Consider the following 23,861-nt stretch of genomic DNA (forward strand, 5'->3'; position numbering starts at 1 on the left):
TTGTAGCACAAGCAACATGCTTCTTACCGTAGTTGCTAGTCAGCTCGCTCAGGGCTACGGGCTACTAGTACCAATATGTTTTGTGTTAACGTATTCCAGGACACTTAAGTGTTAGCAGTGGCCTAGTGAAACTCGCCGTGAAATCGGTCTCTTGCTGCCATGTTGTAAAACTGGCCATCTTGCCAGCTCTGATTGGCTCCCAGGATGGCTACGGCCTCTCTGATTGGCTCAAAACGTCAACATGGCGGAAATGTGACAACATGGCAGAACGCGTCGTTGTCCAGACTATCAGCCCTCTTTGGGAACCATATCAACATCATCTTTATTGATTTTATATTATTAATACTGTCTGACCCATTGGGGCTCATAACAGAAGGGGCATATGCAGAAGAAATCTTAATACATAATATATCGATTTGTAGAAACGTGGCTGTACAACATTGATGCACTGTCTTACTCTGTCTATACCAAACATCCCTACACGCTAGGAAAAAGGCATCTGTGGAAACCAAAACAGCCATTCAATGGGTGGTTTGAGTTGCTGAAACAACCTTTCCTCCAAAGGCTGCAGGGCTTGCCATTACGCCCAATGATTAGAAGTCATGCATGCATGCACTATTCATTGTTGCACCTTGCTTTTCTAGTGAATAATCACCAGGCAACGCCGCCCAGAAAGAGAACCATCAAAATGTAATACTTTCTGCATAGACCGACAGATGTCACTAAAACCCGCTATACCTATAGAAATAAAGTTAGGCACAGTTCTTTTTTGTTCCTCAGATTTGTACAAAGTTAGACACAGTTCTGTTTTGTTCCTCAGATTTATATAATGATAGTGCGACGTTCACAAGACAACAGCCATTTCGACATTCAAGCCCATCCTGTACACACATCAGAGTAACCCAAACACCGAGCGCACATACGCACGGCACATTCGCATACCATCACTGCTGGTGGGGCCTAAACCCGTGTATACTACCTATTCACCTGCTTACACAGGGTGTTTCATTTTAGCTGTACCAAAATTTTAAACGTTGCCTGTCGGAGACAGCACAATTATAATCCTTGATCTAAACTACTCGATGAGGCGGCCATTACTCCCACATCTTTCAATCTACGAATTCTTATCATCTTTCAATCTACGAATTTTAGCCGCTGAGTTCGCAAGGCACTTGGAACGAATTCTCAGGACTGAACCAGTTTCGATATATTAATTTTCATAGTGTCCGACGAAATGCATGAGCGTTCCAGTTAACTTTGTGCTTCAATGCACAAAATAGTGTTTTCCTCAACAATTTAACTGGAACGCCCATGCAAATTACGCCCATGCAAATTAATATCTCGAAACTTGTTTGTTAAGACAGAAAAGCGTTGACCATGCAAGTCAAGTGAAGTACCTCTGATTTCTGATTTTTACTGGTTCTGTTAATGTTCTACGACTGTTATACCATTGTTATGAAAACCTCGCATATACTCAAAGCAGCTATACTGGCGTAGTGTAATGTATGTTTAGTTACAGTTTCGCGGCGCTGTCTATAACGTGAGGGCACTGTCGAAAGTCAAGAAAGGATAGACAGATTCTGATAACGCCCGCCACTGTAAACACAGCTCGGCGCGTCTCCGTGCAGATATCCTGCTGAATGGGAGAAAGCCCGACTGGACAGATTGGTTGGCAAGGAGTCGGGCGCTGCTGCTGCGAAGAACATGGACAGCGCAGAAGACACTGTGGACCCAGACCTCCTGGCCATACTAGACAGAGGAAGCAACAGGGTCGTGGAGCGGTTGGCCAGCGGTTCGTCGGCGAGCCGGAGCGACTCGAAAGACGACGGGCGAAGCGCCACATCTGGCTCGGAAGCAGAGCGCAGGAAAAACGATGTGGTCGTCGACGTCAAGGAGAACGACATGGCTAGCGGTCCTAAGAGGCGCCGCATGACGCGGTCCCCAAATTCTCTGCGTTGACAATATATATAATTAGGGCAAAGTCTTCTGACACCGAGCCATGTATATATATATATATATATATATATATATATATATATATATATATATATATCTTCATCATGTGTACAACACGCGGGAATATCATAGGTTGCCGGCTTTTGACCCATAGCTACTATCGAACGTGCGAAGTATATATCTTGTTTCGACGTATACGTACGGTTGCTTACAGCCACCTGTTGCTAAATATCTCGTTCTAGTATACCGTTGAGCACTAGGGCATGTGGTTAAGTTAATAATGGTCGCGGCGGTCGCATGCGTGGTAATAGGAGCGATGTGGAAACGTAATCGTGCATTCATATTCTAGAGTTCACCAAAAAACGTCAGGTGTTGATAGTTATTCCGGAGCTTTACACTCCGGACGGCTCGCCCGTTACCCGATACAAATCCTTCCGGGAAGCTTCCATTCGGTGGGCGTCGCGCGGAAGGCTATCAGAGGCGGACAATGAGGAGCCTTAATTTTTTTTTCCCGGTCCTCTTTACGACAGACGGATGCTACCCGTAGCATTCGCGGCAATGCACGAAGTTGGCAAGATGTAGCATATATAGGATTGGCGTCACCTTCGTGAAATCGGGGTACCACGTACGACATATGTGTATAATGTCTCGTTCATAACTAGTAAGTCGCAGGCAACAATCATAGTAACTAAAAGGTAGGGGTGTTCGCATAGTGATATTTCCGAATCGAATACGAATATTCGAGAAAAAAGGACCTCCAAATATCAAATCGAATGCCGAATATTGGATTTCTAAACACAAATATGAAGTTTCCAATGTGTCCCAATTGCTTCCAGTTATCCGATGCACTAAGAAGTAATGGGGGTAAAAAGTCGCAGTTTCGCCCGAAAGGCGAAGCATCGATTGCGATAGCAAATTAGTGGACAGCTATACAAAGTAAGAATAGTAGTTTTATCGGCCTTATGAACTTGTAAACATATACATACTAAGTTAACAAGCATGGTGCCACGCGCGCACAAGCAAACATGAACTCATTTCACTCGACGACCGCGGAAACTGGCTGTCAAAACGCTGGAGTGAGTCAGCGCAGCAGCAGCAGCGAGCGAATTGAGCTTCGTGCCGGCGCTCGCATCAACGCGATCTTAGCCGCGAAAACACAGGGCGGGCTCTGCCCCCGCCGCCGATGACTTTCAAGATACAGCCGCGCGTGCAGGCGCTCCCCCCCCCCCTCCTGCCCCGAAAGACTTCCGGCCCGGCGGGAGCGCGCGGCCGCCGTAAAAAAGCGTCGCCTCTCCACCTCCCTACCCTCCCTCAGGAGCGTTGTGCGCGACTGGAAGACTGCGCTTCCGTCCCGCTTCCCGCCCTTGTGTGCGCGAGCCGCCATTGCCGGCTCACCGTCGCATGCTTTCACTCGCACATACAGCGTATGGCACGCGGCGACGATTTTATCGCCCGTGCTCTTTATGCGGAACCTCACGGCGACGGCGACGGCAGAATCTCACCTAAAGTGTACCTATAATTGCTATCGCAATAAAAAGCGGCATACAGCACGTCACCAGATGCTCGTCGAGTTCGTTCAAGGAGAGAAACGTGATGCTGCAGCACCGCAAATTGCTTTATAAATGGATGGAAACATGGCGCGAATGGCCAAATAATATATTCACTTGCCTAAATCGGGATCAGTTCGCATATAGGCTGCCTAATAGTAGTGCATTCATTGACGGAAAATTCTTGAGCAGAATTTATCGGCCCCATGCGTTCGCAGCAGGGACTGGTAGCTCTACTGCAGCAACCACAGCTCTCCCGCAATAAGATCATTCGGAACATTCCTCACTTAATTCCACCGTTCTCTCAAGAACATTCGACGAATGTCTGAAAATTGAGCGAATTCTCGAATTGAATCCGAATCGAATAGCAAACACTGTTCGATTCGTATTCGAAATTTCCAATATTCTCACATCCCTAGCTACGAAACACGCAAGTGCCCTGCATATACGTATAAAACGCGAAAGAAAAACGCATTTCGGCCAATTTCGTGCGACTTTTATACTGGGCTCAATGACGGTAACTCTCCACACCACCTTGACGGTAACTCACCACACCAATGACGGTATCTCCCCACACCAAGCACCCCGGCGGGGCATGCATAGGATTCTACCACGTGGGTTCCACAAAAATCTTGCATTGTGTTTTCAAGGAAGCAGGCAACGAACATAGATAATCAGAGCAGATTCTAAGACTATAAAAAAGACAATTAAAATATTACATTAAAGCATTTTTTGAAAACTGAGTTTTGATTAATTTAACGATAATACGTTGATTATAAGAAAAAATGAAGTTATATTTTTCGAATTTCGCGCTGGAACACCAACGCCAGTACGGCAGTGTGACGTCACAAATTCCAAAGTACTTTTTTTTTCGTATTTTCATCACGTTAAAAAATTATGGGGTTTGACGTGCCAAAGCCACGATATGATTATGAGGCACGCCGTAGTGGGTAACTTCGGAAATTTTGACCACCTGGGGTTCTTTAGCGTGCACCTAAATAAATCTAAGTGCACGGGTGTTTTCGAATTTCGCCCCCATCGAAATGCGGCCGCCCTGGCCGGCATTCGATCCCGCGACCTCGTGCTCAGCAGCCCAACACCATAGCCACTGAGCAACCACGGCGGGTTTTCATCACGTTGGCTAAGTAAAGGTTCCCGAAAGTTGTCATGTCCAGTCCTTAAATGGTTCCTTTAGAACATTACGTAGTGTATTTATATCGACAGGAAATTAACTATAGGCCCTAGAAGACGCCGTCAAAATCCATGACGCCACGGCGAGCTGTTGCGGGAACTTGGAAGGCGGCGTCGCCACCAGTCTTTCTTTGTTGAGTCCTTTTTGGCTTGCCAAGCATCTTCTCGTGATAAAAGTGGTGTTTTTGGTATTGTAGAAAGGTAATACAGGCGAAATCATTTTTCTGTTTAGTGTTTCTTCAAATCTGGTTTCCTTAATTCCTATAGGCAGCTATTCTATTACCCTAATCGAACAGCCAACTGTCTGCTATAGTCGGATACAACTTAAGTCTGCAGTAAAGCCCCACTGACGCCCTCATGAACGCCAGCCACTGTTCCTCCGCGAAGCTGCAAATAGTTCGTACTTCAACATTTCCCTTTTACCTACTTATAAGGCGGTAACCACACACACACAAAAAAAAAAAATAATAAATAAAAAATCGCAGTTTCACCCGAAAGGCGAAGCATCAATTGCGATAGCAAATTAGTACTATACAGAGTAAGGATAGTAGTTTTATCAGCTGTACAAACTTGGACATGTAGCAGCACCAGTAACGCGAAGAACTGTTGTCGACGACGTCAGCGTTTTGCCCGCGCGGCGTTGGTGACTGCTGCTGGTGCCTCTGGGGGTGGCTCGGAGGTTTTCGACGAGATCAGAATGGGACACTCGTCGAGCAGCATCGGAAATCTTACCCACCTTCTCGCCTCGCAACGTTTTTATATATACGAGGTCTGTTAGACAAACTATCCGACTTTTTTTTTTTTTTTTCCGAACACCTGATGGATATGAAACAAGCGCGCTTGCATCAGCCGACCTTCAACCTTCGTGCGCATGAAGTTTCACACCATAAAACCAACTCTATGTTCGTACGCATGCACGAATTTTTTCCTGCCTGCCGATAGCTTCAGTCGCTGGGACGCAGTGTTTAAGTGAGGTAGTGCGCAGTGCTCTCGTCGGTTTTTTTTATTGCAAGGACTTGCACATCATAATTGGAATTCTCCGCTCTGTCTGCGCATGCGCGAAAAGTAGTGGGTGCGAGAGAGAAATGTGGGGACTTTCGGTCCCTAAAATTTCTCTTCGCCTAGGTACTACGGGGACGAAAGTTGTTAGCGCCGTTCGTCCCTAACCGAGCTGGCAGCACAGAATCGACAGAATGCGTGCCGGCAAGGCGAAGAAGCCGTGTCCGAGGTGAGTTTGTTGCCCTCCATTCCGAAAGAGGCCTTCTCGGAATGCTTCCAACAATGGCAGCACCGCTGGGAGAAGTGTGTGGAGTCCCAAGGAGACTACTTTGAGGGTGATTAGGTTTCCAACGCTCCAGTTATGCCAGTTTTTTTTTTTCGGCCAAAGGTCGGATAATAGACAGTTTTAGTTACACGTACGTAGGGACTTCACGTACGCAAACGTTAAAAGTCTGCGTACCTTACGTGCACACAATCTAAAACGCTTTTAGCTACACGTACGCGACGCGCGCCAAGAGGAACCACGTAGCTCCATCTATCGGGAAATATGAACACTGCAGTAGCCAATTCAATCCAATATGAGTATTTCAGCCAAGCCGGTAAAGTGCATTGATGCGTGCCGGCGATGGTCTCCGCAATGCCTGGAAGTGTCTGTTGCCGCAGCAAAACGTCGCCTCCCCTCCTTCCCTCCCGTTCCCCCACGGCCTTTCGCGCGATGGAAGTCGTGTTTGCTCTCCACCGTGCGTTCGCTCCCCGTGAAAGCGCGCGTCCCTCGCGCGCTTTCACTCGCACATACAGCATATGGCGCGCGGCGACGATTTCATCGTCGTTGGACTTCATACGGAACCTCTCGGCGACGGCAGAAATCCGCTTGGAGTGGCCATTTAATTGCTATCGCAATAATAAATTATAAGCGCGTAATTTTATACGTTTTCACTCGTCGATTACAGCGGAACGTAACGTACATGTACAGTCGTATCAAATACGACGCCATGATTTGGAAAAGGTCGCATGACGACGATATGTTTGCTTCTGTGATTAGCTGGCTCAGTAACAACCCCGCGCGGTCCCTGTACCTTGGTTGCCAACTGCTGTTTTTTTTTTAAGTTTGATCCCACTTTACACGCATTACATGAACTGTACGTATGTTGGTGTACAATTTCCTCATTGACACTTTTCATCTAATTATATTTTACAACTCCTCTTGATATCAACAAGAATCCAAGACTGCTTAGCCATTAGAAAGGTCGAGCGCTCCACGAGGTGTACATCCGCGCCGTGTCGTACGCTGAATCCGCGGATATAACGCACATGCCCAAAATTTTAACACGTCACATATCGCTGTAATGTATCATGTACCAAGCAACAGCAAAGCTCTGCAATTCCACCATTAATCAGGCAATTGCGTCCGGAACTGTACTCCGCTGCGCAAGGATATTGCCCGTGTACGCCTCATACCTTCGGCAGTGCTGCAAACGACTCGATTGGAAATCGCGCGCTGGGATACCAAGACACGGTTGCTGGCCGCGGGCTTGACGTATACGTTGGCTTATTTATCCGTTGCCTGCTTGGAAATATATAGTGTCCCGACTATGACCCATGCACCAAGATTTAAAAATATGCAAATGCCACGTAGCTGGACAGAACCAAGGTAATGTTTGCCGTCGCTTGGAAATACTCAGATTATTTATTGCACTCCGCCTAATTACATGATTAGTCTTAATAGACTTCTCAAATATTACATGACAAGTGTCAATGAGAAAATTGTAGAGCAACATGAAAAACTCCCGATACAGCATTCTGTTGCTCAATACGTACTACACAAAGTTTTTCCGAGCGTGAAAGAAGCCCGGCGAATGCACACAAAATTGCAACGCGACGGGCCGCTCGAGGCACTTTGCGTGTATTCACGGGTTTCTTTCACGCTTGGAAAAACGTTGCGTTGTGCGTATTCAGCAACAGAAAGCTGTATCGGGAGTTTTTCACGTTGGTGTACAATTTTCTCATTGACACTTTTCATCTAATTATAGTATCTTACACGATGATTAAGACTAATAAGGCGGAATACAAAAAAATATATATATTTCCAAGCGATGCCAAACAACGTTATCTTGGTTCTGTCCAGCTATGGGGCGCTCGCATATTTTTAAATCTTGGTGCATGATAGTTGGGATACCCTCTTATACTACGTTTGCCGAAGAGCTGAAGCGGTATTCACAAGCGATTGCTTTCGGGGTACTATCACTTTCACAAGATTTCACACGACTCGGCACACGCGCGCTGGGCCAAGCTCTCCTTCCACAGGGCAACTGACGACGTTCGAACATCCGGTACGTGCCAAGGCGCGAAAGTAATCGTATATCCCGGAAAGCCATCGTTCGATGATACCTGCTCGTAGCATAGGCGATCATGTGTTGGCATTCTGTCATCGTTTGACAAGACGCAGAAAAGCAGGATCGATATCGGGTACGTTTTTGTTTAGATTTTCGTGCCGACCTGCTAGGGCATGTTTTTTTTTTTTTTCAGAACATTCAGCAACAAATTACATGTAATTGGTTATTGAAAAGTCAGTGAATTAGTGAACATTACTAAGGAACGCAATCGTGAAATTACTGAATTGCCAAGAAATGCAGAACTACAATACGTAATTACGTGTCATTCGTTACGTACAAGTCTGGCAATGATTGTGCACTTTTCCGTTTCAAGGATGACCGATTAAATGAAGTTATATATCATAACCTAAACATTTTCACGTTAACTATACTTAGTTTCATACTTAGCAGGCAACGCTGCAGGAGCTACACAAGCAGTACAGCCGTGGAAATCTCGCTTCTCATGTTTCCCAGTGCAGTTCTATCTGCAATGCTACCTGCACAATGTCTACTTTACATATTACCACTACATATTGTGTATAAAAACATTACGTAGAATTCTGCATTTTTCGTACATCTTCCTGCTACCAATGCGTTATCTCTTGATTACAAACACCAGCAGTGAGCTGCAGCCACTGGTCGCAGCAACATGCTACTCTCGCTCATTTGGTGGCAGATAGGTTCATATGTGCAATGCCTTCGATGCAATGAGCACATCGTATGTTCAGAGAGAAGTACGAGGCTTAATATTACATCAAGTTACATAATGCATACATGTCTTTCATTAACAATTATTGGTCCCAATGTGAGCAGCGAGAAATCTCTTGCAGGCACTGCTTTTCTCCTGCTGCTACATTGTAATGGGGCATTGTATACAACCCTCAAAACACACGAACAGAAGAAAATGAGAGCAACAGCAATTTATAAAACTGGACTTCATTTATTTGTTTTGGCTCAGAAAAAAAAATAGTTTTAATTTATGAACAGTTCCTCCAACCAGTTCACGTTTCACTAGGATATTGTCTCTCCAGAGGTTATGCACATTAGAGAAAGAAAAAAAGGTTCATAAACAGCACAAAACAAAGTAATGCCACAACAGTCTAAGTAAACAATACTTCGTTGAGAAGAACGGGCAGGTCTGGAGAGGAGAAAAGAAGTGGCAACAGCATCAACACGCCCTCTTCCTTGAAAAAAATGTCGCAACATGTAAGGAGTATGCCAAATGTTGAGCGATAAAGCACCTTGATTGCCTAGCCTGCTTTCCGAAAACTCCTCTGAAGGCACAATTCTTACGGGGCACCGATTACTGTCATAGGAAAAAAAAAGTTGTGCTACCTCCATAACGCGAGTAGTAGTTCTAATAAAGATCTTCGAAAAGCACAGTAAGAAGGTCTGTGTACAAAGCATGTAGCAAAAGACAGACACAAACATGTTAACAATCCTACACTGGGAGGGAAAAAGGCAGAGGGAGCCACCATTCGGCTAGTGACCGTACAAAAGTTAGCGCGAACCAGACTGTAAAAAACGATTGTGGTGCACGCTGCTAACAAGATCTTTGTAGGCACCGACCATGACCCTGCCTTATGTAAAAAAAAAACGAACTCGGTGAGGGCTCTTGGAGCCCTCAGGTATAACAGCCTCAACGCGCCACGCATCTCCCAACCCTACCGCACTAGCAACAACGGCACTGCTAAGCATGTATCTGCCTTCATCCCTCGACATCAACAGCGCCCCAACCCCCCTCCCCCCTCCGCACCCCTCAACACCAACAGGCCCCCCTCCCACGCAAGATAGCAACGCTCCTCAAGCCTGGAATGCTTGCTTCACAGTCTATAAACTAAGCACGCCAGGTAAGGAAAAGCAAGTTGACGTAGCGGCGATGACGCACTCAACGAACAGGGGGGGGAAAATGTGTCCGTAACGACGATGACAAAACATTTCCTCGCGATTTCTGCATGCTGTGCACACAAAGAATAAAAATAAGGGATGACGGGGACGACGTCTGGGGTAATGGAGGAAGGAACGAGTGTGTCGAGAAGGAGGGGCGGAATGGGGGAAGCGCACAGGAGGAGGAGGGGTATGTATGGAAGACTGTAGGGGGGAGGGGCGTGGGGACTGAGGAGGGTGCGTAGAAGAAAGGTGTGTGTCTACATGTTCTCAAACTGGTCTACGCGGCGCTTCGTGTTGCCCTTGCGGATCTCGCGGAGCGTCTTGTACTTGTCACGCCCCTGTCGGACGTTCTCTTGGTGCAGGATGTCGTTGCGAGTCAGCTTGGCATCGTCCTTCATGGCCGACAGCTCCTTGCTCAGCATCTGAAACATGTTGGACAAGCTTTTTGATCTCAAGGACCGAATTGCTAATTTCAATGTACTGAAGGCCGCACCTGTGCTAGGAGAGATGCTGCTGCAAAGGGCTCTATTCTACCGACATTTACACACCCTATAAAAAAAATCTTTTGGGCCTTATCTTGTACCCAAACAATAATTGTCATCCATCTTGCTTGCATTTCCCGTCTTGAAAAGTGTGCTCTTGTTACTTTCCCCTCAAGAGCACTATGTCAAGCTGATAATGCACAAGCCGTTCGTGACCTGGAAGTACCATTCGCGCAGCATTAATGAAAGGCACCCAAGAATTGTTTGGAGACCGAAAGGGCTGCAAACGTTTTATACTCCGTTTACACCACTTATACTTCATTTTTCACTTGGCAGGCAAAGCTGCAGATGCTACGCAAGTAGTGCAGCCACAGAAGTCTCACTCCACAAGTGTTGCAGTGGTTTCTGATCAAGATGCTTTCTATGAAACTACACATAACTACAATGAGTGTATGTGAAATCACGTTTGTGCACCTTTGGGCTTCCAATATGCAACAGGCTATGTTTTGGTCAAGAGCACAGGCAATGCGCGGTGGCTACCAGTAGCATAAATGTGTCATTCCACTTGTTTGGTGGTGAACATCTTCAGATCTGCGAAGTCTACCACATGAGATTGCATATTTGCTATGCACGAAATATGCGACTTAATGTTACATTCAAATTACATGACGCATGCCTATGCCTTTCATACGTGAAGCAATTTTTTCGTCACAATTGTGAGCAATGAGAAGTCTAGCGTTCGTAGTGTTACCTGCAATGTACAAATTGGAGTGCAGAGTGATAGCATGCTAACATCCAGGGCTCAGTTGCACCAAGCCGTAACCACTGAGCATTGACAGCTTAGCTCAAGACAGCGTTGCAAGCCAGCACGCACCTGTAAACGGCGAGAGCTACAGCTGTGTGGCAGTTGGCAAAAGGAGCACTGTATAACCCATTCTAATCAGCAGCTTTTACCCAAGAAAGTCCGAAAATGAACCGTTACAAAATTAGATACGAAACAATGTTCCCAGTGTTGGCAACAACCTACCATCAGCACCAGTGCGACTTTTATAAGATGGCGGTAAACGAAGTTTCGTAATCGCACGAGTTTCCGTGCAGGTTAGTGATGACAATGCAGTGGTTTTAATAAGGAAAGCTCCGTAAATATTAATTTATTTTACGAGCTACATTAGTGGCACTATAGCAACATCTTGCATTTTCTATGTTCAAGAAAACTTCAGGTGTTGCAGGATGAACTGGCAAAACGGTTAGTTTAGATGTAGGTCACCGTCTCATTCAAGATCAATGCGAGGTCACCCAGAAAAAGTGGTACTAATAGGCCATATGAAGTATGACATGTAGTCCGTAGGCAGCGATAGAGTCGTCTGAAAGTGACGAAGGGCCTTAACCCTTTGCGGTCATATCAGACCCCTTCTGACATGCAAAAACAACCTTTCCAGTGAGATGTGGGGAAGGGCTCGAACCACGTGTGCGTTTTCATGCGTTGGTTTTTTTCTTTGTGTGTTGTGGAATCTTTCGGGAACGTTTGCAATTACAGTAGCCGACCGATTTTCCGGACTTCGCGGGGACTGAGAAATGGTTCAAAAAATCGAACAGTCCAAGAAACGTGTTTTGGCGGCCAAGGAAGAGCAGTCATGGCCTCCGAGATGAGAGGATAGCGTGCGTCTACTAATCTTGAAGGCTATACAGGGGGCTACTAGATGCCAAGCCCGGCCAAGCCAGCAGAAAATCCAACATGGCGGCCCCCAAGATCGGGTAGCACGGCTACTATATTGATAATCATGCTTTTCAGCATCAAATACGAAGGCAGCACTGCTTTAGTGCACACTTAAAGGAACCTGTATTCGCTCTTCATGGAGCAAAGCACAGAGAGAATGGCACCATTTCTTGTGTGCATGTTTAGAGGAAGAACTTGTGCGAGTTTAGCCAAAGGAGGAATACATCCTGCCTTCAGATGACCAGTAAATGTCCTCAGATGAGAGCAATGAAGACAGCAACGATGAAGTCCCTACAGAAAACTGTTCATGTGGTGGTCCCCACAGCATCTGAAGACTACACTCTATGAGAGTCTCAGGAATAAAGAAAATCTGGAATAAATCATAGCTATGTTCCCACGAGTTCTTTCTACGCTGCGTCCAAAATGCGGGAGATATTTCCGACTGTAACGGCTACAAAGCAGGTACAGTCCAGGTCCGATCTTTTGGATTCCAACCAAGAGAACATCTGAAAAATCGGGCAGTCCGAAAATAATAAATGCATGCCTTTCTTTTACTGCCAAGTGCTCAAATTGCCGCAGCCACATCCGAAATAGCTCTAAAGGCTGGCCAGCACACTTATAAGCGTTTCAGTGTTCATACTCTGACAGGAGATGAAGAGTGGGAGCACGTTTAATTAACAGATACAATGTGCCGTGACAGAGGCCCTTTTTTAATCTTGATATGCTTCACTGCAATACATTGCACATGCTTGACCACATAACACCGCTGTATTGTGGTAAAGCAGACTTTTAGGAACCAGCATCATACAACGCTTACTCCCTTGCCGAGCTCTCCGCACTTAAAAGCTATCTGAAGATGACAAAGGCAGAGTCAGCACCATTTCTGACAGCGGCAAATTCTTTCAGTGAAAAAGTCACAGGCCTGCCGGGCACACTCAGCACAGTCGCAGCGTAAGCTGGAGGAGCGGCTCAAGAGTAGCTCCAATTTTGGCACCACACCCAACAGGGTCTTTGCAGCAAGATCTCTTCACCTCGTTTTCACGAGAACAATCAACTGTCTGTCCAGCGTCAACGGCGAGCTTCGGGGCAGTAAAAGGCAAGCATTCATTTTTACAGTGAAGCTGTCTGGCTAGGCCATGGCGTGCGTCTGCACAGAAAAGCTACCATCAGTAATGGCTCGAGTGTCGTCTTCTTTCACAGCTGGCTCATTGGCGCACCTCGACGCAACCTCGCGAACGTCCTCGTGCCACTGCTCACGTGTTCGTCATCTTCTACAGCTGGCTCCGTCGCCGCTCATCATTCCAGTGTAGAATTTCACTTCTCTTCTGCCGTCGTAATGGGTAGGTCACATTTACGGGGGTATGAGCCATTGCTTAAGGGGATAAGAGCCAGTCATTGTCTCACGTGACGGACAGATTGAATAACAGGTGATATGCGAATGTGTGTGCATACCTATTGTCACGATGACTACCGATCAATACAATACGTTCGTACCTTTGTTCAAAATTCTGTGTCCCCTCTGTGTCATGCGCTAAACAGCTTCGCTGGTCATCCACCTTACAGAGTGGAATGGCTCATGAATTTTTTCAAACTGCACAACTTTTCAGATTTTTCCACAGCCCCTAGGGAGTCTGAAAAATTGGATGTTGACGGTACACAAGTTTTTTTACATTTCACCCCCCATAGAAATGTGGCTGCCGTGGCCAGGACCGAACCTGCGACCTTGAGTTCAGCAGTGCAATGCCACAGCCACAGGACTACCGCGGCGGGTCCGGGTAGTTTAATATCGAGTGTATTTTTCTATTCAGTGTCCCTTCGACGAAACCCTACGCTACAAAAGAGGTTGCGACATTCTCATTGCTCTTAGTTACACACAGGTTCTCCAAAGAGCTTGAGAGTAATATCGCCTGACCAAGCCAAGAAAAATTGCAGCTGATGCAGTTTTCGTGAAAGAATACAAACAAAAGCAACAGATCTTTCACAGCATCAAGACTTTGTGGTGCAATAAATGTTGATTCATTCATTATGCAATAATTCAATAGGTAATTTGCAGGCCTTTTCTCCCCCCCAGTGAAATCTGAATTAACTACTTCCGAGTCTTAGACGAGCCAGGTTCGTCAACGTGTTTCTGGTAAAAAGAGCCAAGGGCAAGCTAAGCTCTGCACTTTCTAGCAATGCCACAGACCAGCCTAATTTAATATCTTTGCTCGGTAAAATGCCTAACACAATCCACGGACCAGTGCAAGCAGATCTGAATTTATTATTTCTGAGGAAGTAAAACATGCTGGCAACTGGGATCTTTAAAAACAATTTGACCATTTTTGGTCCCAATTCGGGGTAATAGCTTGGCATGGAAGGGGTTAACAAGCTCTTGAAAGGGAAGATTGCAATCCACCCAACTGCATATGAAGCTACAGAGGAAACCCATACCAATTTCTCGGGAATAAAGCTTCGCAGTTACACGAGTTCTAGTCCAGGTATTGAAACCAGAACGGTAACTCTGCCATTTGAACTAGCCAGGAGGCTAGCAGATCGCCAAGTGAGGCTGAAATTTTCGTCAACTTGAAGTACAGGGTCATTGAGACAATCTTCCCTTCCATGAACTTCTTTCCACCTGCAGGAGCTTCCACAAGGACTGATTTGCCAACAAACTCTTACTATGCAAACGAACTCAATGAGCAAATCGGGCACAGTTACTGACCACACAGCTCGGCACACACAACCTACCTCAAGCTGGTCCCCAAGTGCCTTCTTTTTAGAGACTTCCGTGGAGCGCTCCTCTTCAGGTCGTGGAACATCTTCGTTTTCGTGGTTCGTAAACTCGGCACCTGCACAGAGTAAATGCAGCCACTCAGCACGCTACGCATGCATGCTCATAATGCAACTGCCAGATCATGACAAGCAACAGTTTTGTATGACTAACAAAGTTTAGACAACCACAACGAAGCCAACAGATAATGAAAGCAAGGAAAGCATAGGGGTGGTTTTTAATTAAATGTGAAAATGATCAGGTGAAGGGAAACGAAAGTGATAAAGAAATTTTGCATATCCCACACACTGTGGGAATCTTATGTGAAGCATTTTGCAGGTACCTGGCTATGCAGCATTATTTGGGGTTCCTCAAAGAGATACCAGGTGAACTAACGTGTTTCTGCAAATTGAGAAGTGCGTGTGGGTCGCGAGCGTACATGTGTGTGACGACATCAGCACAAAAACCACGCTGACGAAGATCGCATAACGGCAATGGCATGATTTCTATGCTGGCCAGTCCACGCGAGCCTACGACATGGCGATTGTTGGATTCTACATAGGTTGCGGACAAGCGTAAGCAAGAGAAACGCTAATCGTGACATCAACAGAACTGCGTGCTATACAAGTGCATGTACATATGGCTATTTCATGTGGTGCATGTTAAAACGACGTTGGCATTTGTACTTCAACAAAGAAATGTTAAAAATTGATGAATTTGAGCAATCATGAAGTTTGTACGTCGTACAGTTTCTACGTAGTGTAAGCTGCTACGAGGAAAGTACTGGGCGAAGTGGGCGGTCCCAGAGATGGTGCAGCTTAACAGTGCATCAAAGCGCGAGCTCTCACAAGGAAAGAAGATGACAAAGCGGTATGGGGTGAACGTGCTAAGTGTGTCAAATAGCTGGCTTGCTTTGGAACGAGTGAAGCATGTGTGCAATCGTGGCCTAATGGTTAGAGCACCCGGCTGCTGTGCTCGACAGCGGAGGTTCGATTTCAACATCGGTCGCACAGCATCTTTTTTCTTACTGAGGCAAGGCAGGAACCTACATAACCAGCCTACTGCAAAGTGCCATGAATGAGGCAAAGAATGCTCTGCATTAAAAACTTGCCCGCTGTGTCACTCCCAGGGTCAGATCTCATACATATTGTTACGTACCGAGAGACACAAACAAAGGAACCAATTAGAGTAAAACCTCGTTAATTCGAATTTCACGGGACCGAAGAAATTAAAGTCCGAATTAACCGAATGTAGAATTATCGAGGGTATCATGAAAACAATAAAAAAATGCTTATTACGTCAACACTCTTATTTACTGAATGAATCAGCAAATCCTGTTTCCATTTTGCCAAAAGCAGTGCGAAAGCTACAACTCTTGTCATCTCGTGACTGATTAACTGATTATCACTCGCAGCGGCGAAGGCCTCGCGACTTCATTCATAGCGCGGCCGCGGCACGCGTCTATCTGAGACAGGCTTTTCACTACCGTGTGCACATCCCGACTATTTATATGGCAGCGTCGCCACGTCGGCGCCCATCGTGGTGTAGACGGTGCTCTTCATTCTCAACAGCTTTGCACTGAGTAAAAAGTGAACTATTGTTTGCCGCAACCGCTGCGGACGAAACCGCTGCCGCTGTCGACGCGATCATGGATGGTGACTACGCAGTCAAGAAGGCCCGCGGCCAATGCAGTGCTATGCGCGGCAGTAAACGTAAGAATAAAGGCTTTAAAGGCACAAATAGGCAGGAAGCGTTCTGGCATTGCTGTCATTCACGTACGATTTCTACTGATGGCTATGGCGATGCGAACTCCGCCACTTCGTTTCGTTGGACGCACCATTTTTGATCTTGTGTCGCACATTTGCAGTACTCCGCGCTCGCCGAGCTCCGAGATTTGTCTGAATTAACCGTTGTGCGGCCAAATACGTCCGAGTTTCTTACATTAAATAACGCATACGCCTGCCGGGACCAAAGAATGTGTCGGAATAATCCAATTTTCTGAATTAACAAGGTTTTACTGACAATGTATTTACAAGAGAAGTGCAGCCAGACACCAAGATGGAAAACCAGCTCGTGCCAAACCCAGATGCCCGTCTTCGTCTTCCTTTGTACCATGTCTCCTAAGCGTCTGTTGTATCGCAATAACATATACACAAATACCTAGAAAATGTCCAACCATCACTGTAGCGCAATTGGTAGAGCATAATTCAGAAGATGTGAGTACAGCTCCCACAACTGGAAAGTCTTTTCTTGTAGACTTTAATGTTGCTTTACCGTATTTATATTTCAATTAGAACCACAGTTACTTTCCCTATGCTTTTCTCCTGGGCTTCATGTGGTTGTGCATGACAAAACGTTGAGCTCATCGGTCCCCTTCCTCGGTTACAAGTTTACACGCACACGGTACAAATGCAAAAAAAAAAAAAGTAAATGTCTCGCTTTTAAAGCACAACTACCACCATGCGAAGTTCAGCAGGCATGCAAGGTTCAGTACACCGGTACCCATTAATACCCATTAGTTCCACCACAAAAAATAAAATAAAAAGAAGATTGAAATGACAGAACCCATACAGTGTCAAGTTCCCCAGTAAAATGAACATGGCAAATTAAAATTATTCTATGTTCACAAACAGTCGTGCCTGACCACGAGCAAAGAACAGACTGGATAATTGCACTCGCACGCCTGAACAGGTCAAGTGACCGAACATATCACATAATCATGTTATGTAGCTCTGGCCCCAATGCAATGCAAGGTTGTGGTGTTGAATGCTTGACTTGTGAACAACCAAGGCAATCAGTTCGTGCTCTAAATCTATGTGCGACTTACATTTTTCTGTGGTGTAAGGCTCGCTGTCCACTACTGCTAATTGCTATCAATTTCAGCATCCTAGCATGTCAAAAATTGACACTTTGCTTGCCTGAATATCCACAACTGGCCCGGCTAATATATCTTTGCTGCTTTACAATTGTTGATTGCGTTAAGTTCACTAGATTTGTTACATCTAAGAGTAACATGTCTTCATTATTCTATTCCAGTGAAATTTAAAACAAAACAGTAAGCAAAGCCTTTCATTTTTTGAAACACTGACCAAAAGTGGAAATTTTATGCATTAAAAACTTGGTATAGTAATTCGAAATTGGTCAACTGAACTATCCTCAACTGAAAACTAGCTCAAGCATATTGAAACCGCTACTATGCATAAGCTATGCGTTATGTTTCCCTTGCTTATCAGAAATTTGAGGTATAAAACTCAGTAGCATATGTGATACATTGGGCATTACAGGGTTAATTAAACGGCTTCATCAAAACACGTCAGCAAAGACGGGAAGTTTCTCCAGTCTGTTCTTCCCCATGCTCCCCACCCTTATATGAAAGATTCCATGCTCCTGTTAACAGCAAGAACATGACGAGACAGTCGCAACGGCCCACGCACCACTAAAACGCAAAATGCAACAGCAAGGCAAACAAAAGTGGATGAGGGGAAGAGGAGAGGGGGCAATGAGGACAGCAGAGCTCACCAGGACACAGCCAACCAACCAGCAAGCCACCAACCATGGAGCGCAAGACATGGGACATTTTGCCTCTACATCTGCAGTTCCTGCTCCTACTCAATGGGGGAAAGCCAATTGAGGCACAGCACGCACTAAGGATCTGCACACACAAACACATGGTCCACTCTCTTCTGTGGGGTCATAAGTCAGCAGTGAACTAACTTCACAGTTTAAAGGGGCTCCGTAGCGCGTCTCACCGGCTTAGCCGCATCACTGTAAATGTGTTCAGATGTTCGATGAATGGAGACTTTGCTAGGCCGGCAGACATGAAATGCCCCCACGTCCTCAACCTTCACAATTACATAAACTGAACCAAAATGCAGGGCTACTGTTTTAACAAATATGTACTGCTGGTGCTGCGAAACATGTAGAACTTGCATTTTTGCATGAAGACATCTCAATAAAAGTGCTGAAAATAACTGTTCCCCAAGGTGAAGCAGATCACCTTTGCAAGTACCTTTTTCCTACTACGACTTGTCGGTTTCTGGCTGTTGCGGTAAGGTTTTATGCAAATCCCATAACTATTCCAACCATTCGATTCTAACCAAAGGATCCATATTCGCACAAGCCTAGACAATCCCCTCCGTGATAGGAGTGTAAGGCAACAGTGGGTAACACGTTTAAACAACATGTTCTAATGGGTGCTCGTACATCGCATACAAGCTTGTTAACTCATCACGGGCACCAACTCAAGCTGAATCAAAACCAGTGGCTTATAAAATTTCCTCTGCCTTTTACGCCACATGATGACATGATGGAACGGGCCACCCAACAGGGCTCTTGGGTGTAACAAATTGCAGCCTGGTGCTCTGTGTGGCAGTCCCTGTCCACTACAATGTTAAACACTTGAAAACGTACTGACATAAATTTTCCACATATTTTTTTTCATCAAGTCCAGACGGCCATAAAGAAGTTACAAAGCACCAGAGCACCCTAACTAATTTAGTATGATACTTCTGTCTACTAACCCGTTTGGGTTTCTGAAGCCAGCAGGTCGATGCATCATGACATTCTGATACATTGGCTCGCTTCACTCATACAAGTCCTGCAGCTGCCGCATGCGAACATAGCCACAAGTACCACGCGCAGCGCCATTTTTTTTACAAGCAACGGCATTATACCTAGCCTTACTGCAACAGAACATCAGCAAATTTCACTTTAAGTAATGATGTCATGATAATGTATCAAATTAAGATAACTAGTAAGCATTTCCCAACTTTCCTACTGGTTAAGGCTCATCCTTTTACATGTAAGCATGTAGGAGAGTTTGTACAACTATAAATATAAGTGCCAGTACTCCTTTAAAATATTCCACTAGTGTTTGCCAAACTGGGCAGTTCTCATGAATTAGTTATGCATTTGAAGTTCTAGGAAAGCATGTCGGTGTTTTTGCAGCAGGGAGCTCGAACAGTCTAAAAGCTGCTGACGCAAAGTCTGACACCCGACGTCACTAGGTCAAGCTCCCGTGTTTTGCCACAGCTCTTTATTGGCACACCTGGCGTATATTCAAAGTATTCAAAAACACTACAGCAAATCTCAACAAGCTTCATGCGTCAACATCTGCATTCCAAGAATTTGCCAAGCAGGAGGTGCCTCAGAAAAGAACGGGGGAACGAACTACACAACAATTGTCTGGGAAATGCAGCGAGCGTGTTCCACTCAGTGGATGTGTGTGCAGAACCAAGGCGACTCTACAAAGCTGTGCAGTGCGTCGTGGGGGACCTGAGTGCGCTCGAGAGCAGCTTACCGTTGGCGGTGAGTGGCAAGGCGGGCTCCTCCTCGCTGCTGCAGCTTCCCCGCTTACCCAGTTCCCCGTTGGCAAGCTCCTCGTCGTTCTCGCCCTCATCCTCGGCCTCAGCCACGTGGTGGTGCTGGGGTGTGCTCGACGCCTGCACCAGCGCCTCAGCAGCTTCCTGCTGCCGCCGGCGGGCCTCCTCCACTTCTTCCTGGAGCCTAGAGGAACCAACGTGCAACGTCAGGCACAGCATTATAATTGCCATCCGTCATCATGCATCAATTACTACCATGAATCATTAAGTCAGCTCGCAAGCATTAAAATGCTCTTTTGTTCTCGGCAGGGCTGGATACCGCAGCAACTGCTCCGCAAGTTGTTCGTCTTCCCGAATAAATGTAAGGACTACAGCATTCCACGACGGCCACTGTCATGAAGCCCTACACAACACATGATTTCACATTTTCACAAAACTTCATAAACATTTAGTTCGAGACGCGGAATCAAGGAACTAAAGCACAGTGGCATTTCAACACCAGAACAATGGATTATACAGGAGCCACTATCTGCTCAGAGCTTATTGTGCGAAACAGGAAACTGAATAAAGTGGCTACATTGTCTCTGCACAAAGCTCCACTGCATCAACGCATTGCTAAAGCTGTGAGCTCTCAATTTTATGACCTGCATGCCAAACAGCTGCTACCAGGGAGAACACTACCACAGGGTTGCTTGTGGGACCTGTTCGTACATAGCAAACACCAAAACAACTAGTGAAAACGTAAGACTACTGGACAAGCTCAGGACTTGAAATTAATGTATTTAGGCAAAATTAACGCTCAGATCAACCCGACTGGTCTGTTGCTGCAGAAATGAAATAAACTAAAGAACAAAACTGACAACTCTTGCACTATAGGACCAGGATAACGCAACAATTCTACTCAAATTCTATTCCTTCGTGCACTTCGTCAGTGCTCTAAGCAGCGTTCCACTTCCATTATCACCCGAATCAGCTGGTCGTGAACAGTGAGCAATAAGAAACAGCATCGAGGAAAAGGAACCCTTGCGTGGCCCGACTATCTATAATAAACTGCTATAACTCCGGTTCCATAGCACCGAGGCGGTATTCTCGGGAGATTACTTTTCAGGATATCATCACTTTTGTCAGATCTTGCGACCCTGCACTGGATGCATTAAAGGATACGGCCGATGGCGCTCTTGGCACTATGCAAAGACGCGAGAGCTTAGCACAGCACCAGAAATGACGGCCGCATATGCCGACGCATTTGGTGCCAAGTCACACAGTATCTCGCGAAAATTAAACTACCTCTAAAAAGCGATTCCCCGAGCATACCGCCCCTTCCAACTTCAACCCCAACTCCAAATCTATATTAGAACTGCGCAAGACGTGGCATCCCACCTGCGAGTCTCCTCGTCCTTGGTGTTGACCTCCTCCTGCATGCGCTGCACCTCGATCTGCTTCTCGCGGATGGCCTCCTCGAGGCGCGACTTCTCCTCGGTCTCCATCAGCTTGTCGTTCTCCAGCTTGCGCATCATGTCCTCCAGCTCGCGCTGCTTCCGCTCAAACTCCTCCTTGGCGGCCTGTACCTGCCGCAGCTGCTCCTCGAGTCGCACAATGGTGTCCCGCGCCGTGGTCAGCTCCTGCTGCCGCTGCTCCATCTCGGCCTGCATCTGGCGCAGTCGCTCGGCGTACTCCTGCTGCTTCTTCTCGGCCATCTCGCGGGCCTCCGTCTCCTTGCGAAGCTTCTCCCTGTTACACCAAAACCGCACAACTTTAATTTCATTTCATTCCCGTCACAGATTCCACCAGGCCAAAGCTGAAGTGAACAAACTTCACCAACGGCACCCGGACTCCCCAGGTTGTGGCTTACAACACGAGAAATTTGCATTCAATTTCAACACAACACACAGTAAAGATGCACAAAACAATCAGAAATATCGCAGTAAAAAGATTTCACCATAGTACATACGGTCAGTATTAGTACAGAAAAGTGCTTAAATGCTGTGAATGCTTAATTTTTCAACAAAGATATAGACATCAGTTTAATGTGGGACAGTGACATAACATTTGGCATCCATGCAGAGTGCAGAGAACTATTGAATGTAGGCTATTGTGATATTCCTTAAGTAGTGACATGTCAAAAAAGAAAATGCATTTTCAGAATAATTATTTAATTTTAACACGAAAGTGTTTTATGCCGGGGTCCACCAAGACTTCACTGACGTATTTCCGTCACGGAAATACGTCATAGAACATAATACAAAGAAATAAACCAGAAGAAAAAGTTCCACAAACATGCAAAATTTGGAAATCGAACCCACGACCTCTCGGTCCGCGACGATAGATCGCCGAGCGTTTAACCCATTGTGCCACAAACGCATTTGCAGAGTGCTACACAGACGCGCCTTATATATCTAACACTCCTCCGTGTACCCGCGCTCTTGCTCGGGGCGGTGCCGCCGCCTACGAGCAGAAAAGAGAAGTACTGCATTATGACACTAACGCGCACCGACAGTGAACGCTTCGGTGGTCTCAGCACTACGACGCCTCGATGCCAGCATTCGAAGGGACGCTGGCATCAAGAAGCACTACCAATGCCACCTAGGTGGCGTTCACCGTACTCAGCACAGCGGAGCGTGGCCTCCGCAATTAGCTCTGAAAATGTTTCTGAAGTTGATCGCGGAGGCTGCAATTACGACGCGCTGTACGCGCTGATTTGACTCGGTGACGATTCAGTTACGTGCTTTGTCTTGCGCGTTGTATTAGTGTGTCAGTTACGTGCTTCGTCTTTCGCGTTGTGCTAGCGTGTGCAGCGTAGTGCAGCTTCCATATGCACGACGGTTGCTCATGGTCATCGACGTTGGTAGTCGTGATGGAGGAGACGTGCCACCAGGCGTCAGCGTGGGTGCATCAACGCCTAAGGGCGCTTTAGTCACAAAACACCAATAGACATTATATATCAATGTGCAATAAACATTACACTACTTCTGTGAAGACACGTTTCACTTTCGTGTTCTATACCGATTCCTATATAAGAGGGATCAACCACATTTTTTTTTCATACCTGCAGGCTGAACAATAAATGCAATATATTAGAGATAAAAGTTTAAGTTTATCAAAGAACTCTATATGAGCACGGTAGTCTCAGTTACCTATGCAACAGATTTCTTTTATTTTAAACATAACAGTATGCAGTTGTCCTTCAGATGTGTTACCTCAAACCAGAAAACAATTTACATGTGATAAGAACAAACTCATAAATAAGTCATTTTATTCCTGCTGGTGGCAAGGCAACCATCGACTTACGATTGCCTCCTGGAAGGCATCCATTTTTCTATGAAATAGTCAATCTTGCTACGATTAAAGGAATTTAAAGTAATGCAGTAATAATCACATGTAATGAAGAAATTATAAAGCACTCCCAAAGTACAACCTGTGTGCACCCGTTAGCAGTAGTTAGCAGTAATGGTCGTTCCCGATTGACCACAGATTTACGAATCACTGTTACGACTTGCTGCAATAACATTGCTGCCATGCCAGGCAGAAAAACCACCTCCGATTCCAACTATGGCACATAAAGAATTTTTTTCTGGCCACACTCTGAACATTGTGTCCGAGTGGTTCAAGTAGTTGCATGCCCTTGTCCATTGCAGAA

The 23,861-nt window shown here is 45.9% G+C and overlaps 1 protein-coding gene across 5 annotated transcripts in view; it reads right to left on the reverse strand.

The window, feature by feature from the left end:
- Positions 1-23,861, reverse strand: part of LOC119461152 (moesin/ezrin/radixin homolog 1-like) — a 172,283-nt gene that overhangs the window by 21,917 nt on the left and 126,505 nt on the right. For 2 of the 5 annotated variants that reach the window (XM_037722365.2, XM_037722367.2), the window contains exons 11-14: positions 21,605-21,955; positions 20,203-20,408; positions 14,882-14,982; positions 8,986-10,377 (exon numbers count right to left, since the gene is read on the reverse strand). In XM_037722365.2, the coding sequence (XP_037578293.1) occupies positions 10,213-10,377; positions 14,882-14,982; positions 20,203-20,408; positions 21,605-21,955 (823 nt within the window). In that variant the 3' untranslated portion in view covers positions 8,986-10,212. Of the gene's footprint in view, positions 1-8,985; positions 10,378-14,881; positions 14,983-20,202; positions 20,409-21,604; positions 21,956-23,861 lie in introns of those variants that run through there. The other 3 variants (XM_049671820.1, XM_049671819.1, XM_049671821.1) reach the window with 3 other exon arrangements.

Source organism: Dermacentor silvarum, chromosome 8 (genome assembly GCF_013339745.2).
Source record: "Dermacentor silvarum isolate Dsil-2018 chromosome 8, BIME_Dsil_1.4, whole genome shotgun sequence".
NCBI classification, from domain to species: Eukaryota; Metazoa; Arthropoda; class Arachnida; order Ixodida; family Ixodidae; genus Dermacentor; species Dermacentor silvarum.